General features: G+C 38.8%; 1 protein-coding gene across 7 annotated transcripts in view; it reads right to left on the reverse strand.

Annotated features, from left to right (window-relative positions):
- znf536 (zinc finger protein 536) overlaps positions 1–23,524 on the reverse strand; it is a 183,609-nt gene that overhangs the window by 12,533 nt on the left and 147,552 nt on the right. For 3 of the 7 annotated variants that reach the window (XM_083549856.1, XM_083549855.1, XM_083549857.1), the window contains one exon: positions 6,261–8,529. The exons of the other annotated variants lie outside the window; for them this stretch is intronic. In XM_083549856.1, the coding sequence (XP_083405982.1) occupies positions 8,420–8,529 (110 nt within the window). In that variant the 3' untranslated portion in view covers positions 6,261–8,419. Of the gene's footprint in view, positions 1–6,260; positions 8,530–23,524 lie in introns of those variants that run through there. 7 annotated transcript variants of the gene reach the window in all.

Raw genomic sequence — 23,524 nt, forward strand, 5'->3', positions numbered from 1 at the left:
TGTCTTGTAATTATACAATGTGTGAGAATTAGTCTAAGCTTTATAGATAATTTTCTTTAACAGTACATTTCTGGACATGCAATCATTCTCAGAAATGGTCAATAGTTCTAATATGAAAGGTATAAGATGTTGGACATGTGAGGACATAAGTGTCACATAATCGCTTCTTAAACAATCACCATATTCTGTTACTCAGTGTGTAATGGAAAAAAATAACAAAGGCCTCTGTACGAAATAGATTTCCAGCCCCAATAAGCTGGTCTCTCTCTCCCTCTGCTGGTAGGAGCTGTGAAATGCAAGGCAATGTTACAGGATTCTGCCCCTTGAAAATGCAAGCGAAACGAACGCCAGCTGAACAAATGAGCGTGAAGACAGGTTCAAGCGCAGGTCACCATCTGCCTGCCTACAAGTGCCGGCGCACTGCAACCCAGCCGCGCAGTCATCTTAAACACATCAGTCGCATGCGCACGCCCGCACACACAGCTGCACAATATGGCGCCAGTGCAAAAGGACGAAAATGGAGAATGAGGCGAGGTGAAAGATGGGCCGGAGCTGCTAAAGAAAGGATAAAGACAAGGAAAGTACAAAGAGATGAAAATCTGACGGGAATGTGCTAAACTGCCCATACAGATGACTAAGATTCATACACTCCACCTGGCCAATGAGAACCATTAGAGGTTCAATGAGTACCAAATGCCTCTAGTGTCTACTAAACACTCACTAACTGCTTCCATATGTGACTATTGCAGATGATATGTGCATACTGACACTCGTTTCGTCCATTTTTCACTGTCTCGTGGAGATAGATCCAGTGCCCGTGTTATTTCTGTGGAGTTTTAAGTCTGCACTCGATGATAGCACATCACAGTCATGAGATTTGTTCTGTGGGAAAAAAGATGGAGTTAAGGGGGCCGAAACAAGAACGGCGAATAAAACGGTTACATTTTTTGCAGGATGTGAGTTTTATTGGGACCAGGCCCCTCTACATCTGGTCTAATGTAGTTCCTCCGTTTAAAAATTAGTCAGGCATTGACCTCGGACGGCTCCCCTTGTGAGGGTCCTGATGTAGGGTTAACTCAAATATGGATCCCATCAGACTAAAGGAGATCTGGTTTCTTACCTTTGAGACCTCGGTAACTTGGAGCGGATGAAAACAGTAAAGTAAGGCCCTGTGTTAGGGAAATGCTCGTACACGCTACACTGCTGTGTGTGTAGAGGATTGTTTCCTCGCATTACACTAAGAGAACAGACAGCTAGCATAGTGTATGCCTCCCGTTATTAACACAATAGCCTCTGTCACCGGTCTGAAACAGGATGAGTGTGTAAATCCATGCTTGTGAAACAGATGGGATGATGTCCTGCTGTCCTTGAGAAGTGCCTTTTCACCTACATATAGTAAATGACATCATAGAAACATTAGTCTTTTGTGATAGAAAATAAGTTGACAAGGGCAAAGATTGAACACTTCATCACATGTTACACAATGGTTACAAGTTCAGAATGTGTCATTCTGGCTTGAAACTATCCCTGTTCTATATACCGTATTTTTCGGACTATAAGCCGCTACTTTTTTCCCACGTTTTGAACCCTGCGGCTTAAACAACGAAGCGGCTTATTTATGAATTTTTCCTGAGTTTTTCCCAGTTTCACAAACTTCAAGCCAAAAAACTGAACCCCATAACACTAGACCAATGAAATTTCTGAACGTAAACAAAAAGACGCACCTCACCTGTGTTTTGAGATGCACGGTTTCGGGAGAAAAAACTTCCATCGAGTGATTTTTAAACGCACGACGATGCCAAAAGAAAAACTCCCGAGAGAAATAGTTGTGAAAGGAAGGAGGAAGACAGTGAAACATGACTTTCTTGGTCGGCTACTGTTTAGCTACAAGCCGTTGTATCAGGGTCATGGGATAGCTCGCTAACTCCAGTTACAACAGAAATCATATAAGCACAGACAGGTTTCCAAAACTCGTGCTTTTTTATTTTTCTTGGCAACAGCGTTACGGGTTAGTCGAAGAAACTTAGAAATGAGCATCAGAAAATAATAAGGACATATTCCTCAGTCTTGCACACATGCAGTAATAGCGGAAAAATGCGGCAGCAGGCTTTTCCCAAAATACCGCTATGCTCCTAAAGGGAACGCAACATATTTCACCCGTTACACCATGTAACAGACACTGTCTTTCATTAAAGCCTGTGTAAAGTGTATTAGTTTCAATGTAGACAGGTTTATAGACAGGTGCGGCTTATTTATGTTTAAAATAAAAATCTTTGTCAAATTCAGTGGGTGCGGCTTATATATGGGTGCGCTTTATAGTCCGGAAATTACGTTACATGTTTCACATAATGTTGTTATAAGTATTTTTTTTATTATTTTATTATTACACCACAGTGTAGTTAAATTGTGAAATTTGATTGAGCAGAATGAGATTAACCATAGTCCACTAGTCACACATTACTGTTATATTACCAACATGCATATGATCTAGTATGGCCGACACTTTACATAGGATTGTGTACTTTAATTATTTGCATGGTGAACATTTTTGTATGAAGATGTTAAGTATTTTTGAAAGGTGTCACCAATAGAAGAACTTTGTAACAATGATAAAACTCCTCTTCCAAAGGAAGCCTTCAGGACTTTCTCTGTTACATGAAAAGCTGCAATATTTTTGTCCTATTAACTTCAAGAGAAAGGAAAACAGTAGCTGGGGAGAAGGTGAATGCTGATAGCTGCTATAACAGCAGTGATACCAGGAACTAACTTAATTCCACGACCTTTAACACAACTATTCTGATCCTGTCCCATTCTGCTCTCCAGAAATGATTGATCCATCCTGATTGCCTACTTCTACTTATGCCCTGTGTCCTACTCAAGGTCTCATCAACTGGAAGCCACTCACTGCTCTTGAAGATGGCTCCATATAGACAACTTAAAGGTACACAAGATTACAATGGATGGTTCCAATTAGTAACTATGATGATGTCTTTGGACTGCAGTGAATACAATGTTAGCTACAATGACTTTTATGACTTTCCAAGTCTTCATCAGTAAACAGCTGATAAAACTATGATAATGGATATCCACCCAGATGCAGATGGGTTCCCTTTTTCAGTCTCGTTTCTCTCAAGGTTACTTCCTACTAGCATTTTAGGGAGTTCTTCCTTACCATCATCATCGCTACCTCGCTCATTAGGGTTCAGGTTCTAGAGATAAATGTATTCATTTAAATATATATTTCCGATAATTTAATTCCTGTGTACTTGATTTGTAACAGTGTGTAATGTTAAAGGTTCTATACCAATAACATTTTATAGATTTTAAATCTAATTGAACTACAAACAGATACAATTATATTATTTTCCAAAACACATATCACCCCATCCTTCCTGATTATGTTCCTATAGCACCTAGAGAATAGATTTAATCACAAACCAATACTCTGAATACTATCTGATGCATCCAAATGTATGAATTCTGAATTTCGATATACCAAGACAAACACTGTTTAAATTGTAAAAATCATTGGGAAATATGAGTACAGTGTATGAATACCCACAAATGGCTAATAATTTAGATAAGTAGCTTTTAAGTCTTGTATACAGTAATGCAAAGGCATTGAGTCCATAGTAATAAGTCAGAATTGTCAGAAATATCTATATTTTAGGGGGAGTGGTGGCTCCAGCGATTAAGGCGCTGGGTTGCCGATCGGAAGGTCTGGGGTTCAAGCCCCGGTATCGCCAAGCTGCCACTCTTGGGCCCTTGAGCAAGGCCCTTAACCCTCTATGCTCCGGGGGTCCCTTACGAGGGAAATATTAAGGCGTGACGTCGGCCCGCCTTCCCGTGGGCTCACCACCTGCAGGAGGGACCGTAAGGGACGGTGCTGTGAGGATTGGGCAGCAGTCGAAGGCGGGGGCCTGCGACCCGAATTACGGATAAGCGGGAGAAAATGAATGAATGAATGAATGAATCTATATTTTTCTCAGAACATTTGCTAGAAGAATATTATGCAGCAAGTTTACTTGACCATAATTGCACTCCATTCGCTATAATCATGAACTGCTTACTGAACGGCCCTGGATTTCTTAGACTAAAATGTCCACAATCACAACTCATGAGGATGAAAAGAAAAGAGTAAGCTGTGCAGTAGTAAATTTCTAAAGACTTTAAACATGACACTGTTTTAATAAATATATAACCTGTATAAAGACCAACATACATGCTATTCTATAGCACAAGCTAAAGAAAAAGTAAAAATAATTCAATGGATTTTCACAAAACTATTTGAGCTTTTAAACCATCGACTTTATAGGCATTAGTGCTATTGTTAAAGAATCCTGATAGATGCTAAATATATACCCAGACTGTAGTGTATTTGTACTGAAGTTTTCTAATAAATGTAGGGATTTAAAAAAAAACCACACAAAAGCACACAGTCTACACAGGATTTCTTACCAAATAAAGCATTAATGTTTATAGTTATTATTTTTGGTTAGTCACTATATATAAATATATAAAACCACACAACATAACTAACACATACTTTGTTGCTTTTGTATGAATAAAATTAAACCTGACAATATTACTCCTCTTTGACATTTTTGAGTTTAAGACATCGAATTGCAAATAAATAAGTAAACAAATGTAATGGACTTTTCATGGGAAGCTGAGTCACACACACACACACACACACACACACACACACACACACACACACACACACACACACACACAAGTATGTGGATGTGTACAAAGTTTTGACTACAGAATAACAGAGATGCAAGTTTAGAAGCAATGTAGGAGGACAGGAGTGTGAGCACTGCATATTTTCTCACAGCAGGAGAAAAGCCGTGCTGCCTGTCTGTCTTTCACAGGTCTAAACGTTAACACTACACCAGGCCTGGGGCACTAATGGTAATATGAGCTGTCATGGTCCACACTGCTTTTGTCCCTCCTCCTCTATCACACACACACACACACACACACACACACACACACACACACACACGCACACACACACGCACGCACACACACAAGCTATCCTGGAAGCTTTTACATGGCTGGATGTTTAGATGTTTGTTTCAGCACTCACTTTGGATTCATGTGCAGATACTGTCCAGTTTATTAGGAACACCTGTGCACATGCTCACATTTTCTGATGATCATCCTCCTCCAAAAAAGGCATTTTGTGCAATTCTATGAAAACTCTAGAACCTTAAACACTCAAACCAGCCTTTGTAGCACTCATACAGGTAGTCCCCTACTTATTATGGGGATGTGTTCCGATGACCCTATAGTTATTTAAAAAGTCCAGCCTACCCAGGAGTTTCAAAGAATGGTGATCAGTATTGGGTAGTATATTGTAATTTGGTAATAATTTAGCAAAACAGCAATTTTCAGTACCGTACTGTAATTACTATACAGTATATATGTATGTGGCAGTGGGCACATGGACGAGCACCAGATCACGAGTGGAGGTCAGAGCATAAGCTGCTATATTTACCTGCCGCACAAAATGTACAATATGTGTAAATTAAATTTGTATCAATTTTGTCAAGATCATAAGATCGAAAAATCGTAAGTCGAACCATCGTAACTCTGGGACTACCTGCATTGACAAGCCTTTGATGGAAAAACAATGTTAATAATAGATAAAATAATCAACATCAAGTCATCTAGTAAAAGACGTCCAGGACAAAAGAATTTTATTACATAACGTTTTTGTTATCTTGAGGAATTTACTTTATATTTTGAGTATATGTCCCACTTACATAGTGGATAGTATCTTTGTCTGTCATGTTGAAGACAGATGAGGAACTGAACCCAGGTGCTGGGTTTTGCACATCACAGTGCACCCTTCTCAGTACCAGTCCCAAGCCTGGATAAATATAGGGGTTGCATCAGAAAGGGGATCTGGTGCTAAAACAAGTTTCACATGAAATACACAGATCATAATGATGATTCACAGATAGGAGTAGAGTAAAGATTGTTACTTTATATTTAAGGATAATGTATTTCATAAATTGGCTAAGTTAAATAATTGGCATTAGTGTTAAAGGCTTGAGAGCTGACAGAATCATAAAGGTTTTTTTTTTAGGGGTAGGTGGGGGAGTGTGTGTGTGTGTGTGTGTGTGTGTGTGTGTGTGTGTGTGTGTGTGTGTGTGTGTGTGTGTGTGTGTGTGTGTGTGGAGAGGGGGGTTATAAATTATCCATTACACCAGTCATATTTAATACATAATGCATAACAGATCATTGTATAATAGTTGGAATACATTTTATTTTTTTATTATAAGTACAGATCAGTAGTTACAAAACAAAGCATCTGCCATGAAGGTACAGCAAACAAAGAAAATTATACAGCTCACAAGACAGTTCAGAGGTGGAATGCTCAGTTCAGTAAGACCCAGATTGAAACACGCTGTGCTTTAGCTCTATATAGTACCACACATAGGAGCCCAGATCTCCTACTAACAGTGTACATACATATGGATCTCTGATTGGTCAATATCTGTCTAATCCCACTGACCACTGAACCTGTCATTTCATAGATATTTATATATTTTTATATATAGATAGATAGATCCAATCTTAAACACCATTTACTAGTTTCCTCCACTCGTTATACACTAGACATTTGTTTCCAAAATTGATGGAGCGAAAACTAATCAAGATTTTTTTTTTTTGCACAGATATTTATCTAAGAAATAAAAGACACCATATCAATAGTTGAATGAACTAAACTGAACTCGATCTGTTCTCTTCGTTGTGTCGCCGTTATTATGTCTGTACACGGTTAGTCGGTTAGTTGTGGTAAAAATACATTTTTGTTCAGAGCAATATGGAACTTGAGATGACCTTCACTAATGAGATCAGTGTGCCTGAAGAGACCAAATAAGGTCACCGGAGTTCACAAAGTGACGGAGAGAAAAAATTTCACAATGTCAAGGGACGCACAGACACGCACATACACACCTTCATTTTTAGTTTAGTTAGCTGTGTACCGTATAGACTGGATTCTTAGATACTATCACAGTGAAAAAGATGTGTGTGGGGAGGGGAGGTTGATAGCCTCTCGTTGCCTCTGCGAGACATTGGGTTATATACTGTAAGGACATACGCTTGCAGCAACATGAGAAGATTGTCAGTCTTTTCTTTTTGTAATGTTATCTTTACAATGTTGAAGGCAAAAAGTACAGTACTAGAAAAGAAAAAAGTCCAATCTAAGGCTTACAATCAAAAAACAGATAGCTTTGTAGATGCAACAACGCATGACTGTATCTAAGGCTAGACAATATTTGTGTTTCTCGCATGTATGTTTGCTTTTTCTTCTTTTTTTTTTTTATTGTTTTTAACAAGTAAATACATCAAACCATTTCAGTAGTCAGTAACACTTTGCAACACTGATTGGTGGCAGTATATTACAAATAGATTCTCAATGACTGAGATGAAAGTCAACCTGGTTTTGTGTTCTCCTTTTTTCAGAGTTCAAGATTCAGGTCATTTTTTTTCTTTCTTTGTTCTTGTTTTTTTTTTTTTTTTTTTTTTTTTTTTTTTTTAAGATCTGTGCCAACTAGTCCAGCTATCACCACTGCTGGGTTTCAGGAATGTCTCAGACGTTTGTGCCTAAACGTGCTCTGTTTTCCCCGAGAGCCGCTCTGAACACATGTCCTGGATATGCTCTGAAACACATCATGAAAGAAAACACGGCTAGAAGGTCCAAGGTCCGAGGAAAAAAAAAAACTCCACAGTCCTTCAATTTTGGAAGGTGAAACTGTACATCCATATAGTCTTTTTTTCTGCTTCCAAAAAGCGCATGCTTGTTTCACACATCCTCACACTGGCTGTTTGTATAAGAAGTTTTTAAAAAGAACTGCTGAAAGTGTGCTTGGTCTTCAAATACACAGTCCAAGAGCTTTGAGATATGAGCCAGGTACGAGTTACACTCATGTAGCATTGTTTCAGCAGGCAGTGAGAACTATGGAGAGCTCAGTTTGTCCAAAAAAAGGAGGAAAGTCTCTCAAGTGACACTGGAAATTCTGTCAGAGTAACATTTTGGTGCAAGGAATGTGTGACTAAGCAAATAAAAAAAAAAAAAAAAAAAAAAAAAAAGAGTTATGTATGTATGTATGTATGTATGTATGTATGTATATCAGCTACACACTGCAGAATTGAACAGACAAAACACACAGGACCCAAAGTAACTTTATCCATCTTGCTAAACAACAACATCTTTTTTCTTCACTTGGTCCTTCAGGGAGCATCATTTTTGTGATCTCTTTCCATAACTCAAAGTTAGAGTCATAAACATCACATTGCCTGTCATTGTCATGATCAGCATCTTCATCTCTGTCCTCCACCTTGTCCTCTTCAACATCATCCTCGCCGTCCTCCTCCTCCTCCTGCTCTTGCTTGCGATTTATTCTCTGATTAGCGGTGCGTCCTGCATCTCAGAGTCAGTTAGCTTAGGCTCGGAGGCAAGAGCGGGTCCAAACCTTCTGGAAGCTGCTTCATCCGCCCACAGATGAACTATGGTTAAGAGAACAGATGCAGATTAACACCATCGGCCGCTCACTAGAGACTCACACACTGATAAACTGATGCACACAAGCTACTTGGCTACTGAGGCTATGTACAAACTCAAGACAATCAACACAAGAAAACAAAATTTAAAAAAATGCAGCTGGGATTGTTTTTGCTTTATTGAGAAATGGGACATTTTGGTAACACCGTTCTTGAGTACACAAGCATTATGTCTCAGATGACAGTGACCCAGATGTGGCTTGAAAACCACAACCTCTGTTCACTGCATTTATAACAAACTGCCAAAAAATAGTTGTCATGCATTTTTACAAATTTGCAGGCTGTAATCTGGCATGTAAGAAAAGTGTTACCAAAATGCATATGTGCTCCTGACGGAGAAATGACATCATTAAAACATATCTGCCATCATGACTCATTATAATGAACTATTACTTATGTTCCTGCTGCGATGAGCTTTTTTTTTGTACAACATATTACTAATATTATCACTTAAAATAAACAGAAAAAAAAGAAGTATCATCCTGATGCCTGCATGAGGACATGCGATATAAATGACCACTGATTTAAATGCATTTATATGAAAGACCTATTTGAAAACAGTTTATGAGATTTTATAATTAGATAAATTAAACAACACAAAATGGAGTTCTTGGAATATTTCTTCATTTCATAATCCATATTCAGGCTCTTGTGGTGTTTTTTTTTTATTATTTGTGCAAGTGCATGTGATGGATAATAACTTTCAGGCATGCAGTTATTGCTGAAGTCTGAATCCCTGTAAAAATGCACACCGTTTTTCTAATTATTTGCCGCTGCAGTCAGTGCCAAGTAAATAATATGAATAATATGCGATTTCATTCTCGGTACAAGCCCGGAGAAAATGATTTGGCAATAAAAAAAAAAGTGCGCCGGCGTGTCGTGTTCTTCTAAGATGCCTCCGCGAAAATGACAAAACGGAATTAAAACATGCGTCTGTTTCGCGGGGCGCTCACGCAATAAGCGGCGACGCTAATGGGAATTGAAACCGGTGAGGAGCCTGCACGCGACTTTAATAACAGCGAGCACGCGCGCCGTTTAGAGCCGCCCATTAAAGTAATAACCGCGACACACCTACTCGTTCTGCGGCGTGCACGCGCTCGGCCCTTTCCGTTCAACCAGCAACTTATCAGCCTGAGTCTTGCACGGTGTGCACCTCAGCATGCAGGCGGAGTGATGGAGATTAAGAGAAAAGTAAAAGCCCATTCTCTCCATCAACACCGATAAAAACAAGAACTTTGCTGTAAATCAAATAATACTATAAAAATATCCAGAATGTACAATAAACATTCACTGGACCCTCAGAGACCCAAACATTCACATTAACCACATTTGGCAGACGCACTTGGACAACTTAGTGGTTAAGGCATCTGACTTTTTATCCGAAGGTCGTGAGTTCAAATCCCAGCCATGACAAACTGCCACTTCTGGGCCCCTGAATAAGGCCTGTAGCTGCTCAGTTGTATGAATGGGATAAATTTAAGTCCCTTTGGATAAGGAGCATAAACCTAATGTAGCTTGGCAGTGCTGGGATTTGAACTCATGACCTTCAAGTCCATCATCTAAAGCCTTAACCACTGAGCTACCAGCTCCCCAACTATGTCTCCTTATGACCCTGTGCACAAAATAACCTTAATGAAGACATGGATTGACAAGACTATAGTAGAAGGACTGGAGTGTTTTGCACAGAACCCTGACCCCAACCTCACTGAACATCTCACGAGGATGAACTGGACCACTGACTGCTCCTCAGTCAGCCTCAACATCACTAATGCTCTTGAGGATGACTGAGCAAATCCCCACAGCCACATTTCAACATCTAATCAAGGAATGAAGGAAATGATAACACCAAAGGTTAAATGACTGAAACAGTATGAGTGAGCACTGAAGTTAAGCTGAAGTTCAGATTTTAAATTCTTCCCAAAAGTATTCAATGAAGTTGAGGTGAGCGCTCTGTGCAGGCCACCGGAGTTATTCCACTCCATTTTTGGTTAGGTATGTCTTTACGGCTTTCACGTTGTCGCTGTGTGTAAAGACACACTTTCCACATTAAGGGTGGAATTTTGAAGACTGTGGGTACCACAGCACTAACAGCACAGTAACACAAGGGGGCGCTAAAAACAATTACAAATGTTACGCTGAATTTAATATACCTGCTTGATTTTGCTGTGCCTGTAAAAATGACTATACTATTCGAGGTTTTCAGTTAATAGTAAATATTTAATTTAGGAATTTTGCAATTGAAATTAATAATTTTAATAAATGTAAATAATTCAAATCACTTTTGTACATCACTCTGGACATAAGCGTCTGCTAAATGCCACAAATTTAAATGTAAATTTTAATTATTGTATTCTGAAAGCAGATAAAATAGTGGACACAGAGAAATATCATTGTCTTCCGTAGTTTCCCAAACATTTATTTTAGCATGTGTCTTTCCCTAGTGGACGTGGTTGTCACAGTCGTGATAGTTGTCAACCTTGACACATTTACAGGAATGGTCATGTTTGTCTGAGCTTTATATATGGTGTGTGGGAGTTAACTGCTTCTGATCGTTAATTTATACACTTTATGGAATGAGTATATTTAACTTATTGTCATTCATACTCTTGGGCCCTTGAGCAAGGCCCTTAACCCTCTATGCTCCGGGGGTCCCTTACGAGGGAAATATCAAGGTCCGTGACATCGGAGTGACGTGGGGCCACCTTCCAGTGGGCTCACCACCTGCAGGAGGGACCGTAAGGGACGGTGCTGTGAGGATTGGGCAGCAGTCGAAGGCGGGGGCCTGCTTAGACTGCTGCCCCCGCAACCTGGATTGCGGATAAGCGGGAGAAAATGAATGAATGAATGAATCATTCTGCACAAACTGTATTCAAAATGTATTGTTCTTATCAGTTTATGGGTTACTGGGAAAAAAATCCATATTTGTTAAACATGGTGAAACCCGTGCTTTCAAAACAAAGTCATCATAAATGTATATTTTAAAATCTTTTAGAATTAATTTACAAAATTAAGACCTTTTTTGATAGGATACATAGAACAAGCTGTACTAAAGCTCTCTAAACTTTAAGGGTTGGTTGTCATTGGGCAACCTATAAACCAATAGTTCAAACTTTTTTATATAATATAATATAATATGATATAATATAATATAATATAATATAATATAATATAATATAATATAATATAATATAATATAATATAATATAATATAATATAATATAAAACCTCACCACCTGCAATACATATTTCTTCCCACAAGGTGGCGGTAAAAGACTGAGTATCATTCGAAACGTGTACTTCATCATAACAAGATCATGATCTCCAATGTCATCTTCCTCCAGCTTGCACGCATTTCCACAGTGGAGATGACGTGGTTGTGATTTTAAGAACATGAATTGATTTGGCAGCGCTTTAAAGAAAATACCGCAGTCATGTTTTCACAGCTGTCTGAACGCACGCTCTTAGGTCCGAGAGGAAATTAAGATAGTCATAAACGCAGTGATAATAAATCACATTTTCCAGCTTTTTTTTTGCTTTTTTTTCTTCTCCTTTTTTAAATGCCGGCTCTCCCAAGGGCACCTGCTTGCTGTGACTTCCCTTTAAAGAAAGTTCCAGTAATGAGTTACAGATTAGGGCCCCATATTTGATTTTCACTCTTCATTAACTAAGCCACCTGGAATGGTATTATTTAAGGACGCCATTTCTTCTCCCCAAACAACTGCCACTGTGGCCTGGAGACTCACACATCAACTTTATAGTTACACACAACCTTCGGTCTGGTAAAGTGTTTGAGTGTTGGTTAATATGATCATACAGCAGGTTAATACTCATTTTGTGCGCACGTTTTAGAGCAGCCTACCAGAGTCTTTATTCTAATCATCCATGTAAAGATTTAAGTTTTTTTTTTTTTAGGACTGTATTTTTTTCTGATCTTTTATCAGAGTGTAAGATTAGGGTCTCTTTCATGTTCTTTCTGTACGAGTGAATGCAGTCTAGCACCCTCTTCTGTTTCACTACATTAACACATCTCGGGTGCGCATGAGGCAGATCGGGGGCCCTGGAAAGTAATACAAGACATATGGTAAGAGGACTCATAGCTCCAGGATCCATCTTATGTTAATACATGTGTCATGCTTAACAGAATGGCTAAATGAAGAGGCGGATGGAACAATAGCCGAGCACAAGGCTGGGAGCGAGCTCTGTTAACAAGGGCCAGGCCGCTCAGGGAGCCGTCCCTGCTGTCGCGGCTCCGAGACCTGACATTTCACAACTGCCTCTTCTTATCACTGCAATACACAACTACAACAAAAAAAAACACAACACATAGAAGTCTAATGCAAAAATGGCTCAAGGTCACACCTAACCATGCTTTATGTGCTGATCGGATCTGGGCATTATATTTTATATATATATATAAATTTGTGTTATTTGAAATGGAATATTATTTTACATAAACACTCACAAGTAAACCATGAACATCACAAACATCATCAAAATTTCTGTTTAACAAAAACCCATTTAATCATTTAGTCCCGTGGTCAGGACAATACTGTCAGTACTCTGATGTGAATTATAGCTGTTATAACATCAGGAATACATTATTTTAAATGTAATTTTAAGTTGAGTTGCCTTTCTATTAACATTTCCTTGTAAGTAGTGTAATTGTAGTATAATCCAATTTAATCTTTGAATGCACCTGAGAAAGATCTGCATCTCAGGTTTTATAAGAGGAACTACATAAGCAAGTTACAAATATAATATAATATAATATAATATAATATAATATAATATAATATAATATAATATAATATAATATAATATAATATAATATAATATAATATAATATAAATGTCAAACTATACTACTGTCTTTCCTAACATGAATTATTATATATATATATATATATATATATATATATATATATATATATATATATATATATATATATATATATATATATATATATATAAATACAATAGTAGTTATTAAAACTATATACATAACATAACTATATATATATATATATATATATATATTATTTTCACCAAACAATAAAAATCATTTTACTGACAATAATAATAATAATAATAATAATAATAATAATAACAATAATTATTATTATTATTATTATTATTATTATTATTATTATTATTAATTATTCATATATAATATTACATATTAATATATAGTATATTAATAATAATAACATTGATAATAATAATAATAATAATAATAATAATAATTATTATTATTATTATTATTATAAGCAGCAGTAGTAGTATAAAAAAGTATATATTTATTTATTTATTTATTTTAATATTATTATAAATTTTACTTTACTCCTTTATTCCAAGGTGTAATGTCACTCGAATTCACATTAAAATGTTTGCTGCTTTGGACTTTCTTTTCCTCATTTGTAATAATTTCATAAGGAATGTATTTCTACAGAAATATCATTATGTGCATAATAAAGACCAAACGAATGACTGTTGACACATGCTTTCGAGAACCAAACTGTACCTCTATAATACCCTTATTTCTCTCTTTGAAGTAGGTCTTTGAAAAGACACAGTTACAATCCTTCAAGATTCATCCAAATCATTTAATTAAGTAAGTAATATTCTTCGAGCACTCCTACTAGCATATTCTGGCTTTTTGCAAAGGACTGTGTGTTGATTAATGCCAGTATATGATCGCTTTTATTTGTAGGGATCAAACACGTTGATGCACTTTTATTTGAATACATATTTTACTAGGTTTCGTCCGAAAGCTTCCTGCCCCATCCAAACGAGGGCTAGATGTGGTTTTAAGTCTCCTGCTGAACACTGAACACACACTGCCCATATTGAACACACACCACACATACGGTAACGAAGGGCGTCTTTGTTCTCTCGCAGGCATCCGGCACTGTTGGAAAAGTGTTGTTTTTGGCAAAGGTACACCTCATTGTACAGACCATTATTTATAAATATGTAAATACGAGTGTGTGTGTGCGCTCTCACACACACACACACACACACACACACACACACACACACGCGCGCGCGTGCACACACAGACACAGACACATACACAGAAGAGCAAGCTGAGCACTAGGAAGTGCACCCAAATCATATTTTTAGAAGGTTTTAATGAACACAGGATGTTTATGAATACCATTTGCAGTGATTCACAAAGAGTAGAGGGATCAGCCTGCACCACCACCACCCCTCCCTCACAGCGTCAAAGAAATCCAGTGTTTCTAGAGGGAAACAGCACTGTTGTGCCTTGGCGGTTGTGTGGGATGAGATTGCCCTCAGATAAGCATGCTGCAGTTACGAACAACACAAAAGGAACAGACAAAAACCCGTACATGTGGCACTTAAAAAGGGGCTTCTGCTCGCTGCTTTAACCGAGGGATTTGCGCAGCGTTTTTTGTCAAGGAAAAGCGCACAGGTAAAACAAATAGCACGTTTGTTATTCTCCTGTTCCGCAAGGACGTAGGTTGACGCGAACAGAAAATAACCGAAACTTTCCACGAACGTATAAAAGGATCGGGGCGGGAGAAAACAAAATGTAATTATGAAGTGAAACAATTAATTTTGTTCTCCGTTCCAGTTGGCAATCCAACACTTAAATCCCGTCCAAAGATCTTGGTGGATAACACATAGATCGCACCTAGATCCCAAACACCTCCAGTTCCTGTCACTAAACCACACTCGAGTGAAACTTGGGTGAAAGAGTGTGTGTTGGAGCTGTGGCTGGCAGGTTGACGTGGCCTACCGAGAAAAACGAAATAAAGGAAAAAAAAAAGAGTCCGGATGCGTCTGACTTTTCCTCTGACTCCATTTCTGGGGCAGAGATCGTCATCCTGATAATACCTCCACAGAGCAATTTAAGTCCAAACACTGACGCTGCTATCTGTCTTCTGTGCCTGATAGCGCTTTCTCCCCTCTCTCGCCCAAATTACTTTCTTTCATATCTAATTATATTTGCTAATGATCTTATAAGGGAATAATGGAATGTGCTTGATCTATTACCTTTTTTTGCCACACATAAATACAATACAAATGGCATTGCAGCATTTGGAGGGTTTTGGTTTTTTTTGTTTTGTTTTTTTGCTCTTTACACTTGGGAAAGTAAAGGAGCAGAGGGTAGCTCATCTTAGAAATGTACTATTGTACTAACAAAAATGTAAAAAAAATCAGGATCATGGATAATGATAAGAATTTTCAGTGCCCTCTATCTTAAGGCTTTAATGGTGTGAGAAGCTTCACATGGGGTTGAACTGATCTAAGGGGCTATAGGGGCATGACCTTAAGCCTGAAACGTGAAGCGAAAAGACGAGTGATAGATGATTTCATGGGGAAATTGATTAACTTATTATATATCAAATATAAGCTTGATCATATAATGCTTATTGGATGCGTTCCATGCAGACGTCGAGCTTTAAATGTCTATTTATCAATTCCTATTGTTTCTAAAGAGTTTTGATGAAGTGTCTCCAAAAGTCATGACATCTCCCTCTTTCTCTATGTCTTCCCCTTTTGTCTTTTTCTTGTCTGACACAGGGTTAGCCCCAACCCCAAGCTCCACCCTGTGCTCTTCACTTTGTATTTCCCACAGGCCTGGTGAGGACCAGTGCATGACCCCCACCGACATTAATAGTAGGAAATGGCACTCGATCTTCATTTTATCTCCTAATAATTTTTACTGAAATGATAATTACCATGTTCCGAATCCTCCCAGAGAGGGAATGGCGTAAAATAAAACGGATCTCCCTATCTCTTGACACTTCCGTCAACACGTTATATAGTCCTGGAAAGCAAATACATATCGCGCACATATAAACGCAGGGCTTCTTTTTCGTTTTCTTTCTCTCGCTCAGTCTCACACACTCACACACAGGGCTTTTGGTCTGCTGGCGACTGCTGTCTGTGATTCTTTTCAACTGACATAATCCTGATTGATTCGTTCAGCAGATAAAAACTCAGTCCACTTGTGCCCTTTACCGAGGGAACATAATACCAGGCTTTATTCTGCAACAATGAAACATAATGGCGTCGGAATGTGCGGGGTTTGGGGGGGGGAGGCCACGTCTTAAATGACTGTGACACTCTGTGGTCTAATGTAAAAGAAAAAAGTGAGCGAGGGAGGAGAAAAAATCATTAAGCGCAGATTATCAGAGTGCCCCACTGCTAACAAGGTCAAAGCAGGGTGGCTGCTAAAAAGTTGCTATTGTCCGATTTGTTTTTAAAATGTCGGTGCTTCAGATTTCACCCTGATGAGATTCGGTCCGGTACAGTGCTCCAGATTCTTCTTCCCATGTCCGGCTATCACCTCTCACTCGTTTTTTTTTTTTTTTTTTTCTTTCTTCTTTTAAAGAACCTTTTGTTTGATAACAGGAAGAGATGAGGTCACTTTTTTTCATCAGGACTCATTTGAGTATGAATCATGCTATTTTGCAGGGCTTGACATGGGGTGAGCTGGGTTCTGCTTAAATAGGCCAAACACACTCACACTCGCTCGCTCGATCTCTCTCACTCACACACACAAACACACACACACACACACACACACACACACACACACACACACACACACACACACACACACAGACACACACTACACACTACACAGATGGCTGTAAGAGTAACAGTGTGTCATACTTTAGAAAAAAAAAAAAAGGAGTACATTCTGTGTTTGCTGAAAAACATAAACAAAAAAAACAACCTGTTACATCTGTAGTGAGCAATATTAATAATATATAATATTATAATAATATAATGTCCTACCAGAAATCAGTAGTTATAGTATAGAAAGAAAGAAAGAAAGAAAGAAAGAAAGAAAGAAAGAAAGAAAGAAAGAAAGAAAGAAAGAAAGAAAGAAAGAAAAATGTTTTATAATTGTCACATGTACTCTTTCTGCAAAGTGAAATTATTTGTTCACATATCCCATTGATGTTAAGAAACTGGGGTCAAATCTCAGAGTCAGCCAAGATCCAGCGCCCCTGGAGCAGAGAGGGTGCAAGAGTGGCAGCTTGGCGATTCCAGAACTTGAACCCCTCAACCAGCAACCCAGACCCCTTAACCACTCGTCTACCACTTCCCCATCATACAGTATACAGTAATGATAGTTCCTATATTTATAAAGGGCATGATCTATCATCCTCTCCTTCTCCAGTATTTATTGTGTTGATTGAAATCTCTAATCTAGAAGCCTCAATGTCCCAGGAGTCAGTGGGGATAATATTTGGGGAGCATCACACTCTCACAGCTCTCGAGCACTAATTCAGCACGGCATCCACCTGCTCTGGAGTCAGCGAGCTCCCCTTAGAGTGACATTGTCACTCAGTGCACTGATACGCAGTGAGACAGACAGTGACAGCAAATGGAGGAGTGCCTTTTATCCTGCACGGTGGGACCTGTCAGTGCCACCTTCTCTCAGGTCCCCCACTAGCATGAACACAGCAGCTATCACAGGCAACCTGATATCCGTGCTCTTCACTTCCTGGAGGGAGAAATCATGAGAAGCCGAGCAGAGCGGCCCTCACAGGAGAGCAGCTACTACCCTCCCATAAGATCGCATGTTAAAGGAGAAACAGAGAATCAAACATCTAGAGTGAGAGATGTTTCTATGTAATAAAAAAAAAAAAAAAAAAGGTAGGCTGGCCTTTGTCGACTTTTGCTTTGACACTCCAAAAGTCTGTGAAGAAAAATAATGTTAAAATTTTCGGTTTGAGAGATGAGAGAGTGAGTAACGTGTGCTGTTTAGCGATCTCAGGTTCCCGGGCGGCTCTTAAAGCTTCTGTAAAGAAAGGTTTATATGCCTGTTGCCGTTTACCTGTAAAACGTTCATTTCACGTTGTCAGAGCGATTGCCGACATCGGCTCAGGCAGCCGCGATGGAAAAGCACAACTACTTGGCTGCGTTTCTTTAAATGCAATTTTGCCCGTTCCCCCGCTGCTCTCTGATGATTCAACATTTCCTGCTTCAACATCTGCTACTTACTCTTACTGGGTCTCAATTAAGACACCACTATTTATGAACAGCCCCCATTCCTTATTTACGTTTAGATTTTTTATTTTTTTTGCACATATGTGCCAAGAGAGGAAGCCAAAAAACAGGCTCCCCCCCGCATGCCCGGCTCGCAGATGTTTCCAGAGAGGAGCCAAAGGGTTAGCGCATGCCGCGATGCTACAGGAGAACTTAAAGAGCGAGTGATTTAAAGTTCGAACAAGAAGATTTGCAGATCTCCTGAGCTTCTGGAAGAGATGGGTGGCCAGGCTGATTGCTGGAATGGCGAAAGCAGATCCCTGATCTCTGGTCAGAGAGACTGATTTAAAGGGGGTCGGTTTTAATTGACTTGAGTTTTTTTTTTTCTTGAACTCAAACATCTGTACGGTGCTTTCCAGGCACACATATAGTTTTACCATACATTTGCTCACTGAGGAGGAAATGATACTCTTCTTAAAGTACAGTTCAAGACTGACAAGGACATACTGTCTCTAATATATGGAGTTTATATGGTCAGTCTTAGCTTTGTATGGCGCACGAGCTGCCAGAGAGCATGACAGTGTAGGAAAATATTGATTTTCCAGCTGAGCATCACTGATACGACGGATACTGATTGCACTGGGCTTGTCCTAATCCACAGACCCCTACAGGACACTTAAAACTAGCTTTCATTGTGACACAAACCCCCCCCCCCCCCCCCCCCCCCCTTCTGGTGTTTTTTACAGGCTCAAAGTGGGAGAGCAAATACATATGGAACAGTATCAACCATTACTCAGTGGTGAAAATATGCACACAGCTAGATAGAGGGAGAGCTCTGAGTCTCCACACACACCTACAGTACACACGAGCATATGAAGTGTGCAGAATGTGGCAGGGTTTTATTTAATAGTCCACGTGTGCCTCTTGTAAGCAGTTAGCACGCTTATGCACTCGTGGGCTCACCAACACATGTCTGCACAAACAACACCAGAGGAAAAAGCACAACAAAGGAGGCCTGCGATTTCTAGAAACAGAATAAACATCTGGAATCAAAGAAAGAAAGGGGGGGGGGGGGGGGGGGGCTTAAGGAAATGCAAACTTAAAAGAGAGCGAGGAGATTTATATCCCATCACCCACAGAAACCTGTTTACTTTTTTCGTATTTACGCAGTGAGAGGTAAGACATTGTTAGAATATGAAACGTCAAACTATTTACGCGTCGGCGTAAGCACTTAGGGCTATGACTCGTTCGGTTTGACACGAGCATAAACAGTGCGAGATCAAACCTCCATGACTATGACCATCCTCCGTAAAGAGATGACGGATATGACCAATTTTTTCCCCATGCAAACACAAAACACACGTTTCATTTCAAATTCCATGAAAAAACACAAAGTGCAGCTCATTAAACGGCAACAGCTTTATAAGTATCAGCTGTTTCATCAACTTTTCAAGCTTAGTACTGTATCAACCACGACGCGTTGTCGAAGAAATGTTATTATCTCAAATGTGTTTTATTAATAATTTATCTCAGAGCGCTGTTCATGAGTGTTTGGGACGCAGTTCATTTGGGACGTTGTCCTAATAAGAACGATTTTAGTGGAATATGGCAGGAGATGGCCAACGCTGTTCCTTTTTTTTTTTTTTGAGAATCATTACTTTGTGTGCTCCTCTAATTGAGGCTTCATAAATTACCCAGAAGGCTTGGTCTGGTTGCTGATTGCACTCTGTCTTGGCCCACATTGTGCCCTTGGTTGAGAGACATGAACCGTAAGTGTTTTCCAGAGCAGTGTGACATTTTTTGTTTTTCGTGTTTTTTTTTTCTTTCATTTGAGACAAGGGGCACAAAGAGAGTCACTACACTCCAGCAGAAAACTGCCTAATTATCAACAATTAATTGAACAGGGAATAAAAATAGTATCTTCATTAAAGTATCTTCATTATCTCCTAAAAGACAAGTAGGGCATGGAAAATAATAATAATAATAATCATAATAATAATAATAATAATAATAATAATAATAATAATAATAATAATAATAATAATAATAATAATAATAATAATTGTTTAAAATTTCAATCCTGTTTTTAGGTTTTAAATTTTAATTCACTTTTAGATTTTGAATCTACACCAGTATTATGTTGCTTCATCTTCTCTCTCAGCTCCCACCATTTCAGAGAAGCAAATCCATAGTTTTTTTTTCCCTTGTTTTTTTCCCCCACTTCAATCTCCCCCTTTTTTTCCCAAGCCTGAGAAACTTCAGACATGAGAACCATTAGCGGAGTCTAATATAAAACCAGTGAAATTTACCTGGGATTATAAGTCATTGACAAATAACCTTGCTGATAGATGCGAACTAGATTTTGTTCAAAGCACTCTGACAGCCTCAAAAGAGATTAGCGGAGTTCTTATCAGGTCAGCGGTGTCGCCGGGGAAATGTGTTTAAAGTCACATTGATTTATTGAAAGATTTTCCAATAAGAGTATCTCTACTCTCCAACAAGAAAGAGTGTGTCGGCTTGGTGTGTGTGTGTGTGTGTGTGTGTGTGTGTGTGTGTGTGTGTGTGTGTGTGTGTGTGTGTGTGTGTGTCTAATGCAATGAGTGTGAACCCAAAATTCACATCCACATTACAGATGACCTAAATAGTGTGGGAGAATTTCTGATGGTTGAAAATGAAACCTTCCCAAACATTATTTTCTTTATTTCCTCTCTCTGTCTACTGTTTGCAATTCATCCTGCTGAAAGCGAAGATTGAACATCAGTGAAAACACACACACACACACACACACACACACACACACACACACACACACACAAACACACACACACACACACACACACACACACACACACACACACACACATACACACACACTGACAGCCAAATCCTATAAAGATCCTTTGTTCCTCTGGGCACTCATTTGACACTATTACCTTCTTAAGAGTAATTATGAATGATTTTAGAAAGCCGGATCGTGAGATCCCCTGAAATGAATGGCAGAGGAAAACTCAGGATGTCAATCTACAACCCTGTCACAAAAATGTCATTTTTTTCTCTTTTCCATCTAACACACACACACACACACACACACACACACACACACACACACACACACACACACATATGCCTGCTGCTCCGTTTGATCTCAGAGGTCTGCTGGAACCCTGGAAAGCCATCCCAGCATTCTCAGCACTATCGGAGCCCCACGGTGAACCTTCTGGAAGTAACGGCGTGTCCATGCCGTAACCCTATCCACTGACGTCGCTAACTCTGCCGTGCAATCTGTCAGGGACCGCACCTTAACACCATTACATGCTGGGGAACCTACACAAATCCATGCCTAAGCCAGAACCAAGCTTAAATAAAAAATCCTTTCAAAAGACGTGCACCGTAGCATTCGCGGATCTATTCACTTTGCAAACGTGTGTGTATGTAACAAATGAAAATTTATGAAGGATGTGCAATTTTTCATTAGATGTCTGCATTTATATTTCATTGCCAAATAATACAAAAATACGTACCGCATATTTGAGTTACAAAACGATACAAGAATTCTTAATGTAAGAAAAACACTATAACTATAACACTATAACTAAATACTAATATAATATAAAACAGGTTGTTGTTTGAAAGTTCTATACAGAACTCATATAGAAAGGTTTTTAAGTGCAGCTTTTCCTTTTAAGATGACCTTTTTTTCCAGAAAACTGTCATTATCAATTTTCAATTATGTGAAACAGGTTTAAAAATGATGTGGATGTGAATTCAAAATGATTTTCATCATAAAATCCTCATTGAAATAGTCATTTAAAGGACACTTCCTATATGCAAATCTGTGACACGGAGGTTTGGAAGACATTTTTCCAACAATCCTCTAGAAGTGGAAGCAGGAACAAGTGTGCGTGTGTATAAAAGGTAGAGGTGGGTGACAAAAAGAAAGCTCAACGTTTCTTATTTATTAGTTTTATGAACAAGGTTAATCAACCTTGGCAATATATGATTTCAGTAAAATTTTTCATTTAAAAATGAGAGAAATTAGGAAAATTTCATATCCAATCCGCAATTTCGTTTCTAATCCGCAATTAGCATCAAACTGGCAAAACGTCAGGGCTAAAACAATTACTCCTTACATTTCATAAACTTAGAAAGCAAAGCCATGGCTATATTTCCCAGCATCATTTTCTCCCAAGTCAAACCCACTCGATCATGCTGCCTTCCTCTCACAGTAATAGCTATTCTCCAAGGTACTAGTGTGGTCAACAACAGAAGCGGGCTAATATTTTTATGTTATCAGTAACACTCCCACATTTGTTTTCATATCTACTTGAAGGCCTGAGCTTAGGGATGACAGGAAATGGCAGAGTCTGTCTGAATCCCCACATTCGCCTCCCCCCCTTTCTGCCAATGAACGTGGGAGGATCCGTCGTACACAATGATCTCTTGTTCAGATGGAAGGCCTTTGTGCATTCATCTATAACTGCCCGGCATGCAAAGATAACCAGGCAGCATGATGATCGATAAATAAATAGCTAACAGCAGGAATAAGAAAAAAAGAAGATGGGGGGGCAAAGAGGAGAGAATGGAGATGGATAAATGAGTCCTGTGTTTTTGTCCTTTCTACAAAAGTGAAAAAAGCTTTTTCCCCCCAATAATATGTACGTAACCTTTAAAGAAGTTTGCTGACTTTCACTAAGAAAAGCTCTAAAATGAATTTGACTGTTACAGCAGTCACGTTTGTCAATATTAAAATCATTGCACACTGTACGTGGCTTAAAAATAATTCGAAATTGAACTGCAGTTAATAAACCAGGCTTATAAATATGCACTTAAATAAGGTTGGGTCTCACTGGCAGGCTTTGTATCTGTGTACAAAAAGTGAAAAAGGTTTGAATAGAAAGTCTGGATCAAGGTGAAGTTATCACAGGCCGGCAGAAGCAGGAACCGGGTGACTTGGCTTCACACTCTCA

This window comes from Silurus aristotelis (genome assembly GCF_946808225.1).
Source record: "Silurus aristotelis genome assembly, chromosome: 9".
Taxonomy (NCBI): Eukaryota; Metazoa; Chordata; class Actinopteri; order Siluriformes; family Siluridae; genus Silurus; species Silurus aristotelis.